Source organism: Quercus robur, chromosome 6 (assembly GCF_932294415.1).
Source record: "Quercus robur chromosome 6, dhQueRobu3.1, whole genome shotgun sequence".
NCBI classification, from domain to species: Eukaryota; Viridiplantae; Streptophyta; class Magnoliopsida; order Fagales; family Fagaceae; genus Quercus; species Quercus robur.
The window spans coordinates 10977485-10999884 of record NC_065539.1 but is presented as its reverse complement, the minus strand read 5'-3'; the positions used below and the strand labels follow the sequence as shown (position 1 = coordinate 10999884).

The 22400-nt window shown below is 36.9% G+C and overlaps 1 protein-coding gene and 1 non-coding gene across 3 annotated transcripts in view; both read right to left on the bottom strand.

Moving 5' to 3' along the window:
* Positions 1 to 6300: 6300 nt before the first annotated feature.
* LOC126732731 (uncharacterized) overlaps positions 6301 to 22400 on the bottom strand; it is a 43915-nt gene continuing 27815 nt past the window's right edge. For both annotated transcript variants that reach the window (XM_050435725.1, XM_050435726.1), the window contains exons 18-25: positions 14695 to 14823; positions 14452 to 14569; positions 14102 to 14297; positions 13838 to 13949; positions 13599 to 13753; positions 10930 to 12379; positions 8991 to 9185; positions 6301 to 7222 (exon numbers count right to left, since the gene is read on the bottom strand). In XM_050435725.1, coding sequence (XP_050291682.1) covers positions 6752 to 7222; positions 8991 to 9185; positions 10930 to 12379; positions 13599 to 13753; positions 13838 to 13949; positions 14102 to 14297; positions 14452 to 14569; positions 14695 to 14823 — 2826 coding nt within the window. In that variant the 3' untranslated portion in view covers positions 6301 to 6751. The remainder of the gene's footprint in view (positions 7223 to 8990; positions 9186 to 10929; positions 12380 to 13598; positions 13754 to 13837; positions 13950 to 14101; positions 14298 to 14451; positions 14570 to 14694; positions 14824 to 22400) is intronic.
* On the bottom strand, positions 15434 to 15582 carry LOC126690641 (small nucleolar RNA snoR2/U65). The gene has a single exon (XR_007644686.1). It is a non-coding gene; the product is annotated as a small nucleolar RNA snoR2/U65 (small nucleolar RNA).

Sequence of the window (22400 nt, the reverse complement as noted above, 5' to 3'; positions counted from 1 at the left end):
TCGGATGAGGCATTTTATACAATTTGATGGATTTAGAGCCCAAGAAAAATTTGATGTTCAAATTCCCAAAGTCTTTGAGTTTTGACAATTCCAACATGTGTGGATAATATATTGAGAATGAACAGCTCAATAGATTTTAATGCTGTTGAAAAGAAAAAAAAAACAAAAATACAGATTACCTAACCTTCCAACTAAGTTGTCTAGTGACATCCAGCTGCATAAAGAAACCACTGTCACATTGAGGCCAAAATGTCATGAAATTGAATAATTGATTTTTACTTACCAAAGAAATAAAAGGGTCAAGGGATGAGGGATTGCTTGGGATTGGGTCAGATTTAGCAGTGACTTTTTATTTATTTATTTTTTTTTTCAATTTGACACTATAGTCTATTATAATAACTTGTGACAGATATAACGTATGCATTACATTAGTATTCCAAAATCACAATATTTGCTTTTTTTTTCCTCTCAAAAATGTCTGAAAGATGCTTAGAGCCTTTAGAATACATATAAAAAACAGAGGAATGGTTCTTATTATCTTCCCATCCATGTGCGAAGTGCAAACCGAAATAGCAACTCAGAGAAGACAAATAGATTTGAGTCAATTCACTAAAACAAACTCATTATGCTACTGCCACTGCCCAAAAATCAAATTAGATATCGTACACCTCACGTTTGGGTAGCAATTTGTGTTAGTAAGTCATGTTGAAATAAGAGTATTTAAATACATAGTTCAATTTTAACCCAACTCATTTGATAATTATGTCAAAATCCCTCAATTCTGTGTTGACACGACAAAATTCTTTCAACTACTCCATTGTATTTAGAATTTGATTTTATGTTAGATAAAATTGACATTTATTTATATTAGTTGGGCCATTTTGAGTTGATTGCGAATTAAGCATGTCAACACATAATTGACCAATTTATTGATCATGTTAAAGCGTGTTGAGCCATTTTTCCAAGATCTTATTTACACAAAATTTTAACCTGCAAAAAATCGTGTCATGTCTGCAGATTGTGTCATGCATTGCCTCCCCTATATCACACCCCTAGATGCCTTAACAAGCTATCTCGAAAACTAGAAATAGTTAATTCAAAATCCTTTAAATAAAACTTTGACAAAAATACAATTTACACCTTGTAAGTTTGATGAATTATCACTTTAGTCTCTTAAGATTAAATTTTGTCATTTAACTTTGATTACATAAACATTTTAGTCCTTTCAATCATTGTCATTAAAAAAACCCATTCATTAAAACGACACTGTTTCATGTTTTAAACATTAAAAACTCCTTCATTAGTGATGGGCCGAGATTTTAAAGTAACTCTTCGATGAGTTGGTTTATGTGTTAGGCTTTGTGGAGTCTAATTGTATTTGATTCGGATGACGACCCGACCCGAAATGATGTTGCGTGGTTTTTAATAGGAGATTTTCTGAGGTTTAGTCCATTAAGCGGAAAATTTTTGGCCCGTTTTGTAGCCTATTGTGAATCCTGTGTGTAGGATATAGAAACCGTTGTTTTGGTGATTAGGGTTTCTCGATGTAGTTTTTGAGAGAGAGAGAGAAAAAAAAAAAAAAACTGTACTGCCGCACTTTGTATTTTTTTCCCTGATAATAGTAAAATCCCTATAATTCCGTGGACGTAGGCAAATTGCCAAACCACATTAATACTGTATTGTGCATGTGATTTTTTTTTTTTTTTTACGTGTGTTTTTTCTATTTTGTTTCTCACAGGTTTGGGAATTTCTTGTTCTCTACGTTATGAAGAGTCTAGAGTTAGTACCAATTATTTCCTTATCAAGCTTAACTTACTCTACTCACAGTCACTAGCACTCAAATCAAACAACTTCACCATCAAGTTACTTCCTATTATTTCCTTATTTCCTTTCTAGCCTGGCAATCCCATTTATCACAACATCTCCATTTCAAGCACGTTTAAAACCCAATCATCATTTCTATTCACCCAATACAATGCTCCATAATTCACTCTTAACCATGCTCACAAAAAGAGACATAATTACATCTTACTTAAAAAAATAAAAAATTAAAGGACCATGCTTAACCAAACAATAAACTAGAAAACTTTAAGAGCACAATTTTTTTTTAAATGTTTGTGTTTGACATAGTAGGTGTTTGAAGAAATACGTAACTGGCTGAACTTGAAGGCATGTTATTCGCCAAAGGGCTGGAGATTGGCGCAGACAAAGACTATCATGCCGCCAAAGGGGCCAGAGGCCGGCAATTGATGGTCGAATGTCAGCATGGAACCCTTCCATTACATGTTCCCTCAAATTGGTCCTTGTAAATGTTTTTAAGGCTTTCGAGTGGTAACCGACGCAACTAGTTCCATATCGAATACAAATCCTCTATACCACATTTTATATTCCACTTTATATTTCACTAATCACAACTTGCTGTGTATTTGTTTAACTTTCCTTATAGAATGGCTAAAACTTAAAATGGAAAAAAAATAAAATAATAAATACATGATAAATTGTGATTAGTAGAACATAAAGTAAAACACAAAAAATGATATGAGGATTTGTATTCTAGAGGAGAAGATATCTTCTGTATCCGTAGCATGTAACACCAAAATAACCGTGTTATTAAAGTTAATAGACTAAAATAACAAATTTTATGAATTGGTGACACCACGAGTGATGTCACCCCCTTAATTTAAAATTCTTATCATGCCCATTAATTTCAACTTTACAAGAAATCTTGGCTCCTCTAGCATTCATATCATTTTGAAGTCAATGTTCTCTCACAAGAAGCAAGAAATCCATGCTATGGTCGTGGGGAGATCTTCCCCTTCCTCTTGGTTACTCTCTTGTGTTTACGCCAGTTCCCAAGAAAGTGAGAAAAATTGGCTAACTTACCTCTTTGCATACTGTTCCTTGGACTGTTGTAGGAGATTTTATTGACGTGTCATCTCATTCTGAGAAATTTGGTGCGCTGCCTCTTTGCCTATGCTGGATTACAAGTTTCCAACGTTGTATTTCTGCATGCAATTCCTATAGGTTTCATTGGCTCTAGTTACACTTTGACATACTTAAGAATCGCTTCCTTTATCTTATTAAAGAGAGTCAAGATCGCACCCTAGCCAACTCTAAGTAGAGGCTTTCTTTTCTAAAGCAACCGTAACCCACATTCTCAATGTACATTCTAATTACTGCCCTGTCCTCCTTCCCTTACCCTCTATCCCACAGGTCTTCCTCGTCCCTTTAGATTTGAATCCATGTGGCTCTCTCACCCTGGCTTCTTATATGAGTCAGATATGTTTGGTCTAATCCCAACATCCCACTCCAAAATAATCTCCTCTTTTGTTTAGTTTTTATATTATCACCTTTCTACCAAAATAAAAATATAGAAAAAAAGACATTATTTTTGTGCCTAAAGTTTGCATAATGTTCATTTAAAAAAAAAAAAAAAATTCAAATTCCTTTTTCTTTTATAAATTATTGAAAATATTACATCCTTAAAAAAAAAAAATCTCTCAACTAAATTATTTTTTGGAGACCATAAACTTTAAAAAGATCATTCATAAAGTGCAATGTTTTCAATAATTCATGGATGAATAAAAAAGGGAGAAACTTTCTATAAAGTTTAGAGACAAAAGACAAAATACATACTCCAAACAAACTTTAAGGAGAAATAAATACACTATAATGCATAGCTAAAATTTATAATTTTCTTCTCAAAAATAAAAAACGAGTCTAGTTTAAAGCATTCACATTGGTGGAGGCAAATTTTTAACTTTTTAACACCTAAAATAACCACTTTATCTATTTTATCTTACCATTTCACAACTCACACCATATCAATGGTTCTATTTTAGCAACCACTTCATTTAAATAATATTTCTTTATTCTTTTTATTTTTTTTATTCTTCATCATTTTCTCTCTTTCTCTTCGTCTCCCTCTCTTCCTCTAGTCACAACCACCACCACCACAAATCCACCTTAACAACCCACCCACATCAACAATGACCATCAACAAACCCACCACAACCCAATCAAAACCCACACAACCGGCCACAACCGGCCACAACCTAACAACCCACACCATCGGTACCCATCGACCCCTAGGCCATAGCCCAACGATCCATTCTCTTCAAATCGGTGTGATCGGAACCATCAATTTCGTCGGAAGAGAAGGTAAAGATCGAAGCCATGGAGGAAGAGAGGAAAAGAAAAGAAAATGAGAAGAGCTAAAGACCAAGACGGGAAGAAATGAGAAGGAAGTGAAAAAAAAAAAAAATGATTTAAATATTTCTATCAGTGTGAACGCACAAATAAAATAGTTAGTTAGTTTTTTTTTTTTTTAACCTTTGAACTACTATACAGAGCTAAAGATAGTTGTGCACTGTAGCTGAGAAGCCAAAATTGATAGTTTTAACTCCACCAATGTAGTCTCAATTTTATAGTTGGTGGTGCTAAAAATAGCAATATAGTTTTTTAGCACCACCATAATAATGCTTTTATTTATATACCTTTTGAGGTATACTTAATTACCCATTTTTAAAAACTTTTTATAAAAAATTAAAAAAAGATAATCACTTTTTTTTTTTTTTTCCCAAAAGGTAGTCACGTTTTCAATAGATAGAGTGCATTCAACAGATTTTTTTTTTTTTTAATTTTTTTATAATGATTTAACAGTTGACACGATTGGAATGCTCTCTCTCTCACTCTCAAGATTGATTCGCCATCTTTCACTAAAGCAATCGGCAAAAATTTACTGGCCTATACATTCCATTGGAAGAGAACTAGACACAGGCAAGCAAGTGAAACTTTAGAATTTGACTTTGTCCCATAATAAGAAAACGACCAAGATTAGGGTACTGGGACAGAAAAAGGCTTGTTGAACAAGGCGACAACATGCTTTCGATTGACTCGTGAAATATGAAACAAAATGTTCAGTCAACCTCAACCTCAACCGTCAAATCGACACTGACAGCCAACCAAAGTCGATTTTGTTTATTTCTGGATACTTCTATTATTAACAGTGTCTTTGCAGGTTTGGAATGGAAGCATCAGAGCCCACTGGAACAGGAAATACTGGCAGCATATTCTTATGCTGTTCATACTTCTGTTATTTACTCAGCATTTGAAAACAGTATCTTGTAGGCCAGTTTTTTGGAGCGCGCCTTTTACAAGCACGTGAGTTCCACAGATATTGAGCCCACATGCTTGCGAGGCACATTTTCTGCATTTTCAGGTGGGGACAACCCCCAAATCTTCACAGGCTTAATGTAGAAGTCCAGCTAGACATGTCTCTCACGAGTCTTTTGGGTTAAAATTGCAAATTTTAAAGTTAATTTGCGTTATAGCTACTGTTCGAAGTTAATTGGGAATCTGAGGAGAGAGACTGAATTTCGGCAATGGCGTTGCCGAAATTCAGCCAAAAAAGATGGAGAGAGAATAAGGCTACCGAAATTCAACCAGAAAGCAGGAGAGAGGAGAGAGAATAACCAAAAAGCAGGAGAGAGGAGAGAGAATAACCAAAAAATTTTTTTTTTTCCCCCACAATTTCGGTAATGGCATTGCCGAAATTGTGGGGGAAAAATTTTTTTAGGAAAAAATTTTTTTTTTTTTCCCCACAATTTCGGTAATGAAATTGTGGGGGAAAAATTTTTTTAGGAAAAAAATTTTTTTTTTTCCCCACAATTTGCCATTGCCGAAATTGTGGGGGAAAATTTTTTTTAGGAAAAAAATTTTTTTTTTCCCCACAATGGAAAAATTTTTTTAGGAAAAAAATTTTTTTTTTTCCCCACAATTTGCCATTGCCGAAATTGTGGGGGAAAAATTTTTTTTTTTTTTCCTAAAAAAATTTTTCCTAAAAAAATTTTTCCCCCACAATTTCGGCAATGCCATTACCGAAATTGTGGGGGAAAAAAAATTTTTTTTTGGTTATTCTCTCTCCTCTCTCCTGCTTTTTGGTTATTCTCTCTCCTACTTTTTTTTGTTATTCTCTCTCCTCTCTCCTGCTTTCTGGTTGAATTTCGGTAGCCTTATTCTCTCTCTATCTTTTTTTGGCTGAATTTCGGCAACGCCATTGCCGAAATTCAGTCTCTCTCCTCAGATTCCCAATTAATTTCGAACAATAGCTATAACACAAATTAACTTTAAAATTTGCAATTTTAACCCAAAAGACTCTGTCTCTCACAGTCACAGCTGTAACAAATTAAATTAAAATGAACCTTGCTGATCATATTGTGATGGGTCAATTAAGTGGTCTGAGAAATGACCGATGGATTAAAAACTATCTGACTTCAGCTGTTGCTTTGCCGCAAGGCATGCAAGAACCTCACAGTTAATAAATTCATATAAAAACGTTAGTTCTCATGTATTACAATGAAACCTGCAAAATCACACCAATATAACATTTTCTTTTCAATGCCTATGCAAAGGACGTCACGAATAAGGCTGGTATGATATATTTCTACAAAATTAGTAAAAAAGAATGATTTGCCACGACAACCCTAGAGAGTGGAATAATACAACAATAAACTATGGGTGGGATGAAACTAACATAATAAAATGAATTGACAAGCTCAAATACAAACAGAGAAATTATACATTATTTACGCATTTGTACTGCTACTTTTTTTCTCTTCAATAAGCAACCCGGAAACTTGCCGAAGGATATCCTGTAGCAGTGGCTTTCTTGAGGTGGAAGAACCCTGAAACAGTATTGTTCCAAATCCTTAAGTGTATAGTTTAGAGCAAAATTACCCTCGTTTGGACCTCAGCCAAATGGTGAAGGAACAGGCCCTGCAAGTGCGTCTGATCTCTTAATGCTTCCCATGCCACATATAATGCATCCAGGTGTGGAAAGAGCCGAAAATTTGGCCCCACAAAGATCACAAACATCATACCCAATAGTTGACAGACGGCTGAGTGTGGCGGCACAGAATTGGGAAGGATCCTCCAATGGATCAATGGACTTGTTGGACAAACCCCTTTGATTACACATGTCAATCAGGCTCCTCAATTCGTCCTGTTTACTTGCAGGTGCTTTGGAAAAAAGGAGCTCAAGCATCTGCTTGGAATAAGCATAATTCTGTACCTCAATGTTTCGTTTAATGGCAGTACGGATGCAATTTATGCGGTGCTTAGCCAGAAGAGGCAAAGAACCTAAATGACGTGAAAGTCTTGCCATCTCATCCTTTGCACTGAGTGCACTTGGGCCTTGAACTTTCTGTAGCCGCCCAATTTCCTGTGGTGGAATACAAATGAAACACAATCATGAAAAAAAGGTAATGTCAACAAAAAGAGAGTATTGTACCAATAGGTCAAAAGTTCATATGTAAGATTTTAAAAGGTAAAACTTTATTCCAGTTACAAGATCTCAGATCAAATGGCAATAGTTGGGAAACCTTTAGTAGAAAGTTGAAGCTCAATTCATCCAGAAATCTATTTCACAGAAATGGTTTTACAAGATATACTATATAACAGAACAATTAAAATTTTGGCAGGCCGTTCCTCAGATTCTCTGCTGTAAGGATATTCCCCAAAGCAGCAACCTAAAGGAAAAAAGCCACATTATTGGGGACAAGCGGTTTCCAAATGCTCTTCCAATGGAAATCATCAGAACCTGAAGGAGCTAATAGTCTATAATAAGATCGAACCTCAAAATCTCTCTGAATCAAAGGCCTCCAGCATAGCTTATCTACTCTAAGCAAACCCCCCCCCCCCCCCCCCCCCCCTTCCACCTTAATGGAATACAATAGATCAAAAAAGATAGAGAGAGATTCCAATTCCCAATCTTGAATTGCTCAATTATAATTCAACCCCCAATGAATCAAACCCATTTCTAGATTGTAAAAGATCCGCTATGAAAGCATCCTAGTTCCGAGAAATACAGTACAATTCAGGAAAACAAACCTTGAGGGTAGAATCACCACACCAAACATCTGTCCAGAACTTTATATTAGACCCATCTCCCACCTCAAATTTGATAAAACACAAAAAAGTGTCCCACCCCTTCTAAATGTATTTCCAAAGGCTTACCCCATAAGCACCATGGGCTGCCTTCATGCACCAGCTCCCCTCCATAGAGCCATACTTCAGAGCTATAACCCTTCTCTGAAAAGCTTCCCTCTCCTCGCCAAAATGCCACAATCATTTTCCTAATAGTGCTTCATTGAATAATCTGATTTTCATAACAGCCAACCCACCATTTTGACAAGGCCAGCATAACTTGTCCCATTTCACTGAATGGAAATTAGATTTCTCATGTAAACCCCACCACAGAAAATCTCATTGTAATTTCTCCCAAAGAGCTACATCAGCAGGAATAGGAAAAAGAGACTTCAACAGTAAAGCCAGCTGGAATAATATGCTATCCACTATAAACCAACTCTTTTAAGCCCTGGTCAGAGCTCAAAACATGAAACACCCAGATCATGTTAACATTTACCCCAAACAGAAAGTATGCAGAATGAGCAGTAGTCAAAATAGATAGCACAACATACACTATAATTTCAAAAAATAAACTTTACATATGGGTTCTGAAAAATATTATAACAGTGACATCACTCTGCATATGGAATGCTTTACACTTATTAAGCTCTCTTCTACTCAATAAAAGTTGGCCACCCAGAATGGCATCTCTAAGTGGGGTCAGAATAATCTAATGACTGTTCTAGACTGTTCCAATTGTCTGATTATGTCCAAATCTGGCTGTAAAGGTTAGTGCTTCCCAGATCAGTTACAAAAATACTTTCTGATGAATAGTTAGAATAAACCCTAAGACCCACCCCTTCAATGTGCAAAGTGCATTTAGTCTTTTACTGCTAGATAGGAGTAGGACACAATTCGCATCAGTTCACAAATCTTAAAATCAATATGGAAGCATCATTAAAAGGAAGACAGTTCCAAACAACACTAAAGGAAATCCTGCAATTCTGCAGTCCATTTGGCCTCAAGAAAATAATAGCTCATTGTACATAATCTGTTTGAAAATTGAATACAGATGACAATACCTGAAGAAGAGTAACTGCTATCTTGTACTGAGCACAGATGGTTGCTTGAGCTTTAATATCAGCTCCACGAGACTGATCCTTAGCTAGTGCAAGAAAAGCTTCATCGAAACAAGATAATGCATCTGGAAGTTGATTCTGCTCAAGATGAACAAGTCCAGTCTTGAAACATATGGGAGCAACAGCACCACGGGGAACCTGAAATGAGAAAAAGACTTGAATTTAGATTGAATGAGGCAAGCTAGATGAAACTAAGCATACATATGGAAAGAAAAGACAATGGATTAAATTGTCAACAAATTTCATTCTCTTAAAGCTTCCCCTTTACATGTACCAGCTCAAAGTAAAAAGCCTCTCTCTGTTGCAAACTTACTCAACAACAACCCCCCCCCCCTTCCCAACCTTTTCAGATCGCAGAAAAAAAAAAAAGAAAAAGAATTTTAAATAGAAAATTATAGTTGCCGATTGGTGCTGAGTGTGTAAATCCAATGGGAAGTCAGTGGACCATCTTCTACATTGCCCCATTGCTAGGGAACTGTGGCAGTTATTGCAATGTTTATTTGGTGTCACTTGGGTAATGCCCAATTTAGTATTTGCTACGTTGGATTCTTGGAAGGGAAGTTGAGCAACCTTAGAAGTGGGGACGTTTGGGGAGCATCTCCTTCATGCCTCATGTGGTGCATTTGGAATGAGAGGAATCTTCATACCTTTGAGGGAAAGGAGTTACCCTTGCCACATCTTAAGTCTCTTTCTGAAGATGCTTTTCAAGTGAAATTTCCAATTTTATACTTTCTCCACAGCTACTGTCATGGACTTTCTAGATGATCTACTCGTCAGTCACTAATTTTTCTCTCTGTGTTTCTTTTTGTTTTCTTTTTTCTATTCTTTTGTATACATCCTCTGTAAAAGGCTAGCGCTGTATCTTGCGCTTTTTTAAAGAATTTATATTATCATATTTAAAGAAAGAAAAGAAAAAACTGTAGTTTCTTAAACACTTTATAGGTTACTACATGATTTAATTAACATAAGATACCAATAATTGGTAGTTTTTGTCCACTGTTATAAAAAATCATATGAGGTAATGTGTTGAGTAAGAATCTCCAATTAAAAAAAAAAAAAAAAAAGGTAAGAATTTCCTATGCTTTAGAACTTCATTTTCTGCCCATACTAATTTGAAAGAGAGTGAGTTGATTCAAGTTGAGAGAATAAAAAAGGTTGTGTGGGTAGCTTCCAGAGGTTCTTTTGAAGTGAAGTTGTTCTATTCAATCTTATTTGACAGAGGTAATCACCCCTTCCCTTGGATAGTTTGATGTAGAGAAATATTTGTGTTGTTAACAGGTGTTGTACGTGTAAAAATGATTGGGAATCAGTGGACCAACTACTCATTCATTGTCCCTTTGCCTCTAATTGATGGTCCTTTGTATTTAGCTTGTTTGGTATTTTCCTGGGTTATGCCTAAACAAGTGGTTGAGTTGCTTGCTTGTTGGTTGAGAGGTGTTGGGCAACATAGGTCAGCATCTGTTTGGGATGTTATTCCATGGTTTATTATGTGGAACATATGTCGAGAATGGAACAACAGAATCTTTGAAGGAGAGGAGCATCCTATCATCGAGTTGAAGCACATTTTCCTTCTGACTTTGTTTGAATGGAGGACTGCTTTGAGTGGTCTTGACATACCCTCAGTTTTAGATTTTTGCTTTCCTTGTACACATCCTGTGTACCAAGGAATTTTCTTCTCTTTCTTGTTTTTTATTTTCCTTACTTGTACAAACTGTGGGAAAGAGTATTTTTTATATGTAAGTGTGTGCATGTACATATGTATTTATGTACGCACTTCAACATATATGTATGCATGTCTATATTTACCTGCATTTCAACATATATGTATGCATGTCTATATTTACCTGCACTTCAACATATATGTATGCATGTCTATATTTACCTGTCCAGGACGCACAGAAGATGGGGGAGAAGCAGAAGGGGCCTGAGGTTTTCCTGAATCTGCAGAACTCGGAACTCCAAGGACACTAAGATCAAGAGGTTGTGAAGAAAGCGGCACCTGACCTGCCTGAACCTGAGACACTGGTAGGACAGCTGCTTGACCCAAGGATTGCGGTGGGACACCACCATCAGGAAGTCCAACAGTGTCAAATGAAACAACAGGTTGTTGGGTGGTTTGAGGGGGAACACCACCATCAGGAAGACCAATATTAGCTTCAGATGCATTAACCCGGTTCGGTGTTAACTTGTTTTCAACCCCTTGAGAAGCTTGATCCAATTTTGAAAGATAAGTTCCAGGAGGAGGCAGTGAGGCTGCAACCTGGAAAGAAGGTATTGTATTCTGGAAAAAGTCCTCCGGAATAGGTCCAGCTGTAACCCCTGCACCCATAATTATAGAAGCAGGCTGTGATACTGTTGTGGACTGTGTGAATGAGTCAGTGCCAAACGGATCAACAGGGGTAGACGCTATAGGAGCAGTCACCATTCCACTGGTAGCAGAAGGTTGGGATAAAAGCTGCCCCAGGTCCTGCGATCCACTGCTTAATGACTTGGTCCTACTCATGGGTAAAACTAATCCATCACCAAGTTTCAACTGCTTCGTTGCTTCTTTAATCTTATTCACATCCACTGTAGCAGATGCTATTGGCTTGTCACGTATCCTAATGTGTATCTTTTTAGTTTTTGATACTCCCTCCTCATCACTGCTGCTATCATCAGCAGCAGGACCATACATCGATTTCTTAAATTCTTCTTCAGCTTTAGCCTGCTCATCTGCAGCAGTGGAACTGGCAAACTGTTTGCCAAGGGATTCTAGACCCATCAAGGAATCACCCTTAGAATTACCATCAGGCACTCCATTGGACTTATTAGGCATGTTTTTAACTGAAGACATTAGAAGTCCATTTGGCTTCTTGTCACCACCTGTAGGTGTAAAAGCTTTAACCAGACTATCATCCCTTACTTCTACTATGTTGCCTCTTCCTTTAATTGCACCCAGGTACACACCAATGTGATCTGTAATAATGGATGGAATAGGACCATCATCAGTCTTCATGTATGGCATCACTTCTGCAGCTAGCTCCCACTGAGGAATATTCTTCAAGTTGGTTGGGGTTTTGATTTCCCAATTCCCACCACCCCATTCAGGTCCTTTGGGAACCATACTCTCAGCTGCAAAGTTGGCAAAAATGCCTTGTGTCCATCCAGTAGAGCGGACTCTTAAAATCCTTTCACAATATCTCCTTAATTCAGAATCAGTGCCATCTTCTTCCAATTTTTGAGCAAGACGCCGCATTGCACTGGGGTTAAGGTGGCATATAAACAGATCAAGCATGCTTTCATAGTCCGCTATAACTTCAAAAGTTTCTTTTGCACTGTCAAACTGACCAAACCTGCAATTTCATTGTAATTTAGAAAACCAAAACCCCAGACCACAGTAAGTAAAAAAAAAAAATGATCACTCCACTTCCATTCTTGAGTCTATGAATCTCCTAAATTATAAAGAAACTTTTAAAAAATCAGAGGTGCTCATACAATGTTGCTGTCGTTAACATTTACATTATAAAAAATAGGGCCACAAATTAACTACAGAGCAGCATTAACCATAAAAATAATATGATGCTTAGCATGAGCATAGCTCATGAACAAGATTCCAAGAATAAGAATAGACTAATCTTAGTAAGTAATCTTCAAATTTACTAACAAAAAATGAATTCTCATTAACATTATTCCAGAGTTATATACATTTTATTTGCCAACGACTTTGATGTTTCCTCCCTAAATACATAACAGAATAGAAAGCATTAACAAGGAAAAGAATAACAAAATGGCAAGTATGAAAATAAACAATAACTTCCATTAAAAAAATCTCATGTACACTACCCCTTAGGCCAAAGTATAGATATCCAGTATGCCCAGTGCAGTATGGATCTTACAAAATTGATTTCGCCCAAATGCTTTCGTTCATATACCTCTCGAGTCTTATCTTACTACCTATTGCACATATATGACTCTGCATGCATATCGTTACACTTATCAAAGGACTTCAACAAAACAATGGTTAACTTCCACACATAGTCATCTCATTTGGTCACCAGCAATATCATAAGTCATAACAGATCTTCCATGGAACCAGAAACATGAATAAACATTAACCACAGCACAAGTATAGAAACTCCTACCCCCAGCACATAGCCAACATGAGTTCCACTTAAGGAGGAGCCAGGATTTTATACACCAGCTCAATATGAATTGTGAAAAAAAAAAGAAATAAATAATTGCTACAGACAAGCCACAGAACAATATTCAGGAAAAGGAAATTAGCAGGGGCAATCATAAACCAGGACAGAATATTGACAAGAATGTCTAGAGATCATATTAGAATTAAATAGTTTCCCCACAAAGGATTTCCAGCACCGCTTGTTTTCAGACACCAGCTCATGATGGGACTAAAAAAAAAGCATATATCAAAATAAATTACTAGTTGAAATATCGCAGCTATTTACGAAATAAAAGGTTATTATGATAATCACTAGTAGGTTTAATATATTTCCAGGAAAGATACTTGCAGCATCAGAAATTTAAATCAAAATTTTTGTTTAATCTGCATACTTTATACAAGCATAGCCCAATTGCCGGAACTGGTGAAACAAATGAGAGGTTGGAGGACATCTTGGATAATCTCTAGAACGCAAGAATTCATCTTTCAAAACAGATAAAGCTGTAGAAAAACGGAGAGCCTTGATAGCATAGACACCCCGCAACACCTAAGTTCAAAATTACAACATGTTCAGGAAAAAAGATAAGACTGGTAATAAAACATGCAAAACAACGTATTATCTATTACTCACCTGAGTGAACTGAGGGCCTGCTTGGGATAATGACACAGCAAGATCTCCACAAACAGGAGAACCTCTAGCGAGAATATCAAGAGACCTTGGAGTTATACGCAAGCTGTCAAACCTTCATTCAGATAACAACTTGAGATGTCAGAACTCATTAAGGCATTAAAATCCAATATTTATACATGCAGAAGTAAAATTTTCATAGATGATAAAAAATTACAAGTTCCAGAATGACAGAACATCTATAGGCTGAGAAAGGGGAAGAAAAACCTTGATGTTATTTGGTACAATATTTCTGACAGGTCAAGCTTCTGCTCAAATCTTTCTTGCATAGTGGCAAATCCAATAAGAAGAGGCTCAAGAAGCCCAACAAGACAGCTCTTGATCTCAAACCCCTTCTTCTGTCTAGGATTTATCTCTGTCGGGTTAGCGAGCAACAATCGATCATTCAAAGCACCAACCAGAGCTGCATAAGAGAAGTTTGTCTTGATATGTCAGAAGGATAATGGTTTACAGTAGGATTTCAATTGATAACTTATAAACCATAAAGTACACTAGACTGATGACTGGTCTAACATGTTATTGGAAACAATTCCAGGATAGAGGCATAAAATACATACCAGCATAAGGCATACTGATGGAGAGAATGGTCCTCACTTTTCCATCCCAGCCAAGCACACTAATTGCAGTAGCAGTAGAAAAGAGAAGTGCAGGCCCAACCCATAGAAGGGATCTAAAGTGCACATTAGTTAAGTGTTCAAAGAAGCATTTGAAACCTCAATCATAAAATTTATTTATAATATATATATATATATATATATATTTGATATATATGAATTTCATTCCATTTTATTTCAGGATATTGAAGGAAGCCCTTTATCAAATTTTGTGGAGCTGCTTGCCAATATCTCAAGATCAGCCGAAACTATAAGCACCCTTTTTGTAGTTAAAATTCCAGCAACATAGCCTCGAATAGTTTCTTGCCAGTGGACCTATCAAAGTAGAAAAATGCAAGATTCAATAAGCATATTTAAGATCTTTGTACACTTAATTGAATGGGATCCACAACAGTATAATTGTAATGTCAATTGAAAAATATAGGGATGCATGTAATGAAGGCTATATACAAGATGCATCAGCATCAAATAACAGTATAAATAGAAAATTGATCCATATCAACAAAAATAATGATTATATAACATGTTAGACAGGAGGCATGACAAGCAAAGTCTTGAGTTGTATGTTTTATAGATCTTGACATAGAAGACCTCAGAATATAAGTTTTGGCGGAACAAGGAACATTTTGCTTATATATGCTGTATTTTATTAAATAATATGTAATACACAGCAAGGTGTAAACACACAGACACTCTCTCTCTCTACAAGCATCACAAATTCGGAAACTTTGTTTGGCTTCAATCTTAGATTGATGCACTAGAATCTCATATCCTAATTTCTGTTCTCTCCTGCTTTCCTGTGTATACAGATAGTGTACTTGGGTGACTTTTTTTCTTCAGTTTTTAATGAAAATATTTACTTATCAAAAAAAGAATGTCATATCCTAATTGTTTTTTTGATAGGTGAAGAGAGAAGGAAATATAAAAATATAATCACACAAAACGGCTCCGTGGACCAATGTTTTATAAGATCCACAGGTTCCTATCAAGATGCAAAACAATGACTCACTCTTGGTCCAATCATAGCATCACCGATCACCGCTATAATAGCTCTTGGCGACATGGCATCAGACCTTCATATCCTAATTATTAAGAGAGATAGATACTTTTTCAAAGAATGTGGAAGAGGGAGTGGAAGTTCAAAGATGAAAACTGGAGTCCCTCTATATAAAGTTAATTCATTAAGAAATGCCAACTGACTTGGGAGGTTATAAGCCCTTCTTTTTATTGGTAAGTTACACATGCATCGAGTGGGTCTTGAACCCACAATCTCAGCAACATTTTACTAACGGCTGGGGTTTGAGATTATGAAATTTATCATCAATTTAACCCTCATAGAAATCTGTCCATTACCCAGTGGAGGAAATAGAGTCGCAGGATGTCATTTAGTCCCATGATTCTTTGATTTTTTATTATTATTTTAATTCTTGTCATATGTTAACAATTTGCATACTTAAAAAAAATAAAAAAGTCTTGATCAGAAGTAATGTGCGAAATTCTTTAAGATTATCATTATGCAACGCATACTTAATTTCAGCTTCAATAGTAAACTAATAATAATGCAACAAACTATGCAAGAGATGAAAGTAATCAAATTCAAACCCCCAACCACACCCCCCCACCCCCCACCCAAAAAAAAAAAAGACTTGTCACAGCTACAAGCAAGTCAACACCTTGTCTAGAATGTTTGACAATCAGAGGCTGATACTTTTTTTTTTTCTTTTTTTTTTTTTCAATTAGTAAGTTATACATGCACCCAAAACATATTAGAAATTTCTAATTCCAGGGCCATTTTAGGAATTCACAGATTTGAGATATTTGCATATAAATTAGTAGCTGTTAGGTTATGAGTCTAGCTTATTTTAACCTTGATCGGATTAGTTTGAGTACTCTTTTGTTATTAGGAAATCTCTTCTCTAACTAGGACTTTTTAGCTTTTCTAAATTATGTTAGGAATTTGCTACTAGATAAGCTAGCCATATGGCTTCTTTTTTTTTATTTATTAGAAATAAATTTGTATAAGAAAAAAAAAACAAGTCACCCAAGTATATAGGAAGTATGCTGAGATAAACAATCAGTTACAAAAATCTAATAAATCAACAATAGAAAATAAAGAAAGGTTCCTCATGGCTGACAACCAATCCAATAAGGAACTAAAAAAAGGAAAACTTGAGATCAGGCATAGAATTTCGATGTCTTCAAAACTCTTGCTATTCCTTTCCCTCCAAATGCACCACATCAAACAATGGGGAATTATCATCCAAATATGACTATTTTGGTGACAACCAAACCAACCTTGCCAACAAACTAAAAAGCTCAACAACAGATTTTGGCATCACCCAGTGAACTCCAAACAAACCCAAAACCATGGACCATAAGTCTGAAGCAATATAGCAATGTAGGAAAAGGTGATCAACAAATTCACCATTACATTTGCACATATAACACCAATCTATAATCCTTATCTTCCTCAACCTTAAGTTGTCAATTGTCAAAATCTTACCCAAAGCAGCAGTCCATACAAAAAATGCTACTCTCAATGGCACCATTGATCTCCAAATGATTTTGCAAGGGAAAAACTGATCACTGGTGCTTGGAGGGGCACCCAGAAGTAAATAAAAAGTACTAACCTTGAAGCTCTTTTTATGATCTGGTTTCCAACGCATCTTATCCTCCCCAATCCCCTTAATTACCATACCATAAATGATATCCATAAAGTTCATCAAAGATTCCAATTCCTAGTCTTGAATGGCCCATACAAACTGTAGATCCTGGTGAAGAACTCCATTAGTGAATTGCATAAAATCCGCCACACCAACCTCCCTATTACGACAAATCCTAAACAACTTGGGATAACAAACAGCAAGAGAGCTCTCCCCACACCATTGGTCTTGCCACCCGTGTTCCATCCCCAAACTTCATATAGAATGTGGCTTGACACAGAAGGCCAACCTTGTCTAATAGTTCTCCATAGACTAACTCCATAAGGGTCAAGAACTAGGTTAGTACAAACCCCCCTTCCTTCACTACCATACTTCTATCACTCTTCTCCATAAAGCATCCCTCTCAAGGCCATAACGCCACAACCATTTTCCTAACAAGGCTTCATTAAAAAGCCTCAATCTTCTAATACCCAAACCACTTGAATAAAGAGGAGTACAAACATCTACCCATTTTATCTATCTAGATGATATTTAGTCTCGTCCCCCATACCTCCCCCATAAAAATTTCTACTGCAATTTTTCATTACTGTAAGCAACATCAACAGGAATAGGAAATAAATAGAGGAAAAAGGTAGGCAAGCTCGATAGAGTACTCTTAAACCATTAGAGAGAACTTAGTTTAATAAAAATTCATTCTTTAATGCTTTTTTTAGTAACGAGTCCATTGAAGATCTTCTAGGTGAGACTCTAGAAGGCCTTGGTGAGAATCCAAGGTTTTCCTAATCTTTTTTTCTTTTTTTTGATAAGTAAGAAAGATGTATGTTAGAATTATGGTTAAGTGATTAAACTCACCATTTTTTGATAGCTTAAGTTTTTGGAACAATTGATAATTTAACAGGCAAGAGATTTTGAGTTCAATCCCTGTCTTCACTCTCCCTCCCATTTAAAATGTTAAATTCTCACTTGTTGTGCCCCACTTATTAAGGGGAAATTTAAGTCTACAAGTGAGGGGGAGTGTTAAAATTATAGTTAAGTGATTAAACTCACCATTTCCTGATAGCTTAAACTTTTGGGACAATCGGTAATTTAACAATGTATATTCAAAAAACTACTTTATGCAAAGAAACACAAAGCATAAAGATTACAAAAATGAGAGAGGGCAAAAACAATGAAAAGAAACTAATTACAAAGAAAAAGAGAGCTAAAAAACAAAGGGAGAGATTCACTAGATGTGAATCCACAAGCCCTAGACCAATCAAAAAGGGAACTGGTAAAAAGAGCAAGCAACTAGTCATCGGATCAATCTAAGTCCTCAAAAGTCCGCTAGTGCATTTCCTCCAAATGCACCACATCAAACACAACAGAACTAAATTCCGAATGTTAGATGAATGATTCCAAAACCAATTCCAAATGAGAGAACCCACGAAATCCCAAAAGTTCTAAAGACAAAACTCCATAAATGATGTGCCTTCTCACAATGTAACAACAAATGATCCACTGTCTCCCCACAACGACACATGATACACTAGTCAACGAAATCAAAACCCCTAATCCGCAAATTATCACTTATGAGAATCCTATCCCAAGCTACTATCCAAACAAAGAAAGAGACACGCCGGGATGCCTTAACCTTCCAAATATCTTTCCAAGGAAAAACAATGGAAGAAGAACCACGCAACTTATGATAAAACAAACGGATATTGAAATCCCCATTCTTCATCAACTTTCATCTCATACGAGGAATGCAACTGGTTTCTTGTTGACGGTGTCTCATTTGTTGTTTGCAGACGATACTCTTGTTTTTTGTGATGCTGACAGCAATCATATAACAGCTTTGCGTGGGATTCTCTCTAGATTTGAGGAGGTGTCAGGGCTAAAAATTAATCTAGGAAAGTTTGTATTGGTTCCAGTTGGGGATGTGCCTAATCTGCATGAGCTAGTGGAGATTTTGGGTTGTAGTGAGTCTACTCTTCCACTGAAATATTTAGGTCTTTCGTTGGGTGCTTCCTTTAAAGATAAGACAGTTTAGAATCCTATTTTAGAGAAGATGGAGCGAAGGCTAACTGGATGGAAGAGATTGTATTTATCTAAGGGGGGCAAGGTTACCCTTATTAAGAGTACTTTCTCTAGCCTGCCTACTTATTTTCTTTCTCTTTTCCCTATTCCAGTTAAGGTGGCCAAGCGGATGGAGGAATTACAAAGAGACTTTCTTTGGAATGGTATCGGTGACGAATGTAAACTTCATTTAGTTAATTGGTCGAAGGTATGTAGGCCAATGAAGAATGGAGGGCTAGGCATTTGGTGCTTGAGAAGATTTAATTCTGCCTTATTAGCCAAATGGCTGTGGCATTATGGTGTGGAGAATGATGCCCTTTGGAGAAGGGTCATTGGGGCAAAGTATGGGAATGAGTGGGGTGGTTGGTGTACAAAATCCGAGTCTGGGGCATATGGTGTTTGTATGTGGAAGTCCATTAGAAGAGGCTGGCTGAATTTTTCAAAGTTCCTTCGGTATGATGTGGGTGATGGTACTCGTGTGAAGTTTTGGGCTAATGTGTGGTGTGGGGATAGTCCTCTTAAGGAGGCGTTTCTAGATTTATATAATATTAGTAGGAGAAGGGATGCTTTAGTCTATGAATTTTTTGGGACTTACAATTTCGCCGCTTAGTGAATGATCAAGAGTAACATTCTTTGGATTCGTGTATGGTTTTGATCTATTCTACTAGGGTGCGAGGTGTTGGTTCCAACAAACTTTGTTGGAAGCCAGCCAGCCAGCAGTCGGGGTTTTGGGGTGAGCAGGTATTATCACTCCCTTTCCCCCTCTACCGCCACTTCTTTCCCGTGGAAAATGATGTGGCAATCGAAGGTTCCCCCCGGGTAGCTTTTTTCTCTTGGATTGCTGCTTTAGGCAAGATTCTAACTATTGATAACCTTTGGAAGAGGCATTTTGTTGTTCTTGAGTGGTGTTTTATGTGCAAAAGGTGTGGGGAATCTGTTGATCATCTCCTCCTTCACTGTCCTTTAGCTTTTGAGATGTGGAGTATGGTCTTTTCCTTGTTTGGTATTTGTTGGGTGATGCCGCAAAGGGTAGTGGATTTGTTGGAATGTTGGTCATGCAACTTCAGGCGTCATCGTAATATAGTTATATGGAGGATGGTGCCGCACTGTTTGATGTGGTGTATTTGGCGGGAACGGAATGCTAGAAGCTTTGAGAGTCGCGAACGGTTCATTCTTGAGTTTAAGTCTTTTTTCTTTTTTACTCTTCTCGATTGGCGTTTAGTTTTACCTTCTCTTTCTTGTTTTTCTCTTCTTGTTTTGTTTGATCATTGTCATTTGGTTTCTTGATGTTTTTGCCTGTCTAGTACATTTCCTATGTACGGGACTGTGTTCTTCTTTAATATATATTTTCCGTTACTTATCAAAAAAAAAAAAAAAACTATCACCATCATTTGTTAAAGGAAAATTTGCTGCCAAGAAACGAAAGAAATCATCCACCAATACCACCTCCCCATCATTAGGATGCTGAACAAAATGAACATCCCAACTTCTCTTATCCCCTGCTCCTTGCCTTATCAAAGAAGAGTAAACAGAGGCTGCTCTGTTAGTAGCAAAATTGTATAAGACCGGAAAAGCTAAATGGAGAGGAAGGTCCCCACACCACTGATTTGCCCAAAATTTCACTCTATTCCCCACCCCAACCCTAAATTGGATGTTTTTGCTAAAAGCATGCCAACCCATCTGGATATTTCTCCACAAGTTACACTTGTGGACACCTCTTCCCAACTTGGAAGTCCACCCCCCCATCCTTCCCCAAATTTAGCCGTTACAACCCTCCAATTCTCCAAAGCCGAGTTTCCTCAAACCCGAAACGCCAAAGCCATTTTCCTTGTAAGGCTTTATTGAAAGTGGTTAGTTTCCTAACTCCTAATCCACCATTGGCAATAGGCATACAAACCTTATCCCATCCCAACAAATGTGTCTTGGACTCACTCCATAAGAAATCACTTTACAACTTAATTTTGTTAGCCACATGAGTAGGAATGGTGAAAAGAGACAAAAAATAAGTAGGGAGGCTAGATAACGTACTCTTTAACAGAGTCGGTCTACCACCTTTCGACAAATACAGCTTCTTCCACCTACCTAACTTCCGTTCAATTTTTTCTAATATAGGATTCCAAATAGAGGGGGACTTATGAGACGCTCCCAACAGCATGCCTAGATACGTCATTGGTAAAGACCCAACCCAACAACCCAAAATCTCTGCCAAAGCATGCATATTATTCACCTCCCCTATAGGAACTATTTCACTCTTAGACACATTGACCTTCAAGCCTGTCACGGCTTGAAAACAAAGTAGTAACAAACGAACATGTAGAATCTGCTCCACATCTGCATCACAAAAAAGAATAGTATCATCTGCAAACAACAGGTGCGAAACGCATTACCCTTCACCCCTCTTACCATCAACCCTAAAGCCACGAAGTAAACCTGCCCCCTCCATTCTCTTCAGCATCCTACTAAAAATAACATGAGAGACAACGGATCCCCTTGTCTCAAACCCCTTGAACTACCAAAAAAATCAGCTTGGAGACCCTTAACCAACACAAAAAATTGAACTGTGGAAATACACGTACAAATCCATCTACACCATTTCTCCCCAAAGCCCATTCTCGTCAACAAATTTAAAAGAGCCTCCCAATTCACCCCTGGAATCTTACTCTTAACCTGACTGTCAACACACTCATTAGCAATAAGAACTGAATTAAGAATTTGTCTGCCTCCCACAGAACTATTCTGAGATTCAGATATCAACTTATCCAACACCACTTTCAAACGATTTGCCAAAACCTTAGCCAAAATCTTATAAATACTCCCCACCAAGCTAATAGGTTTGAAGTCTCAAATATTAGAGACATCATTCTTCTTAGGGATCAAGGCTAGAAAAGTAGCATTGAAAGATTTTTCAAACTTACAATGCTGATAGAATTCTTCAAAGACCGCTAAGACATCTCCTTCCACAACTCTCCAGTAATGATGGAAAAAAGCCATAGAGAAACCATCCAGACCTAGAGCTTTATCCCCTCCAATTCTTGGACAACTGATAAAATCTCCTCCTTCTCATACCTCCTTTCCAACCAGCCCCTTTCCATCCCCCCAATTTAATCAAACTCTAAACCTTCCACAAAAGGCCTCCACTTCTCTGTCTCTTGATACAAACTTTTGTAAAATTGA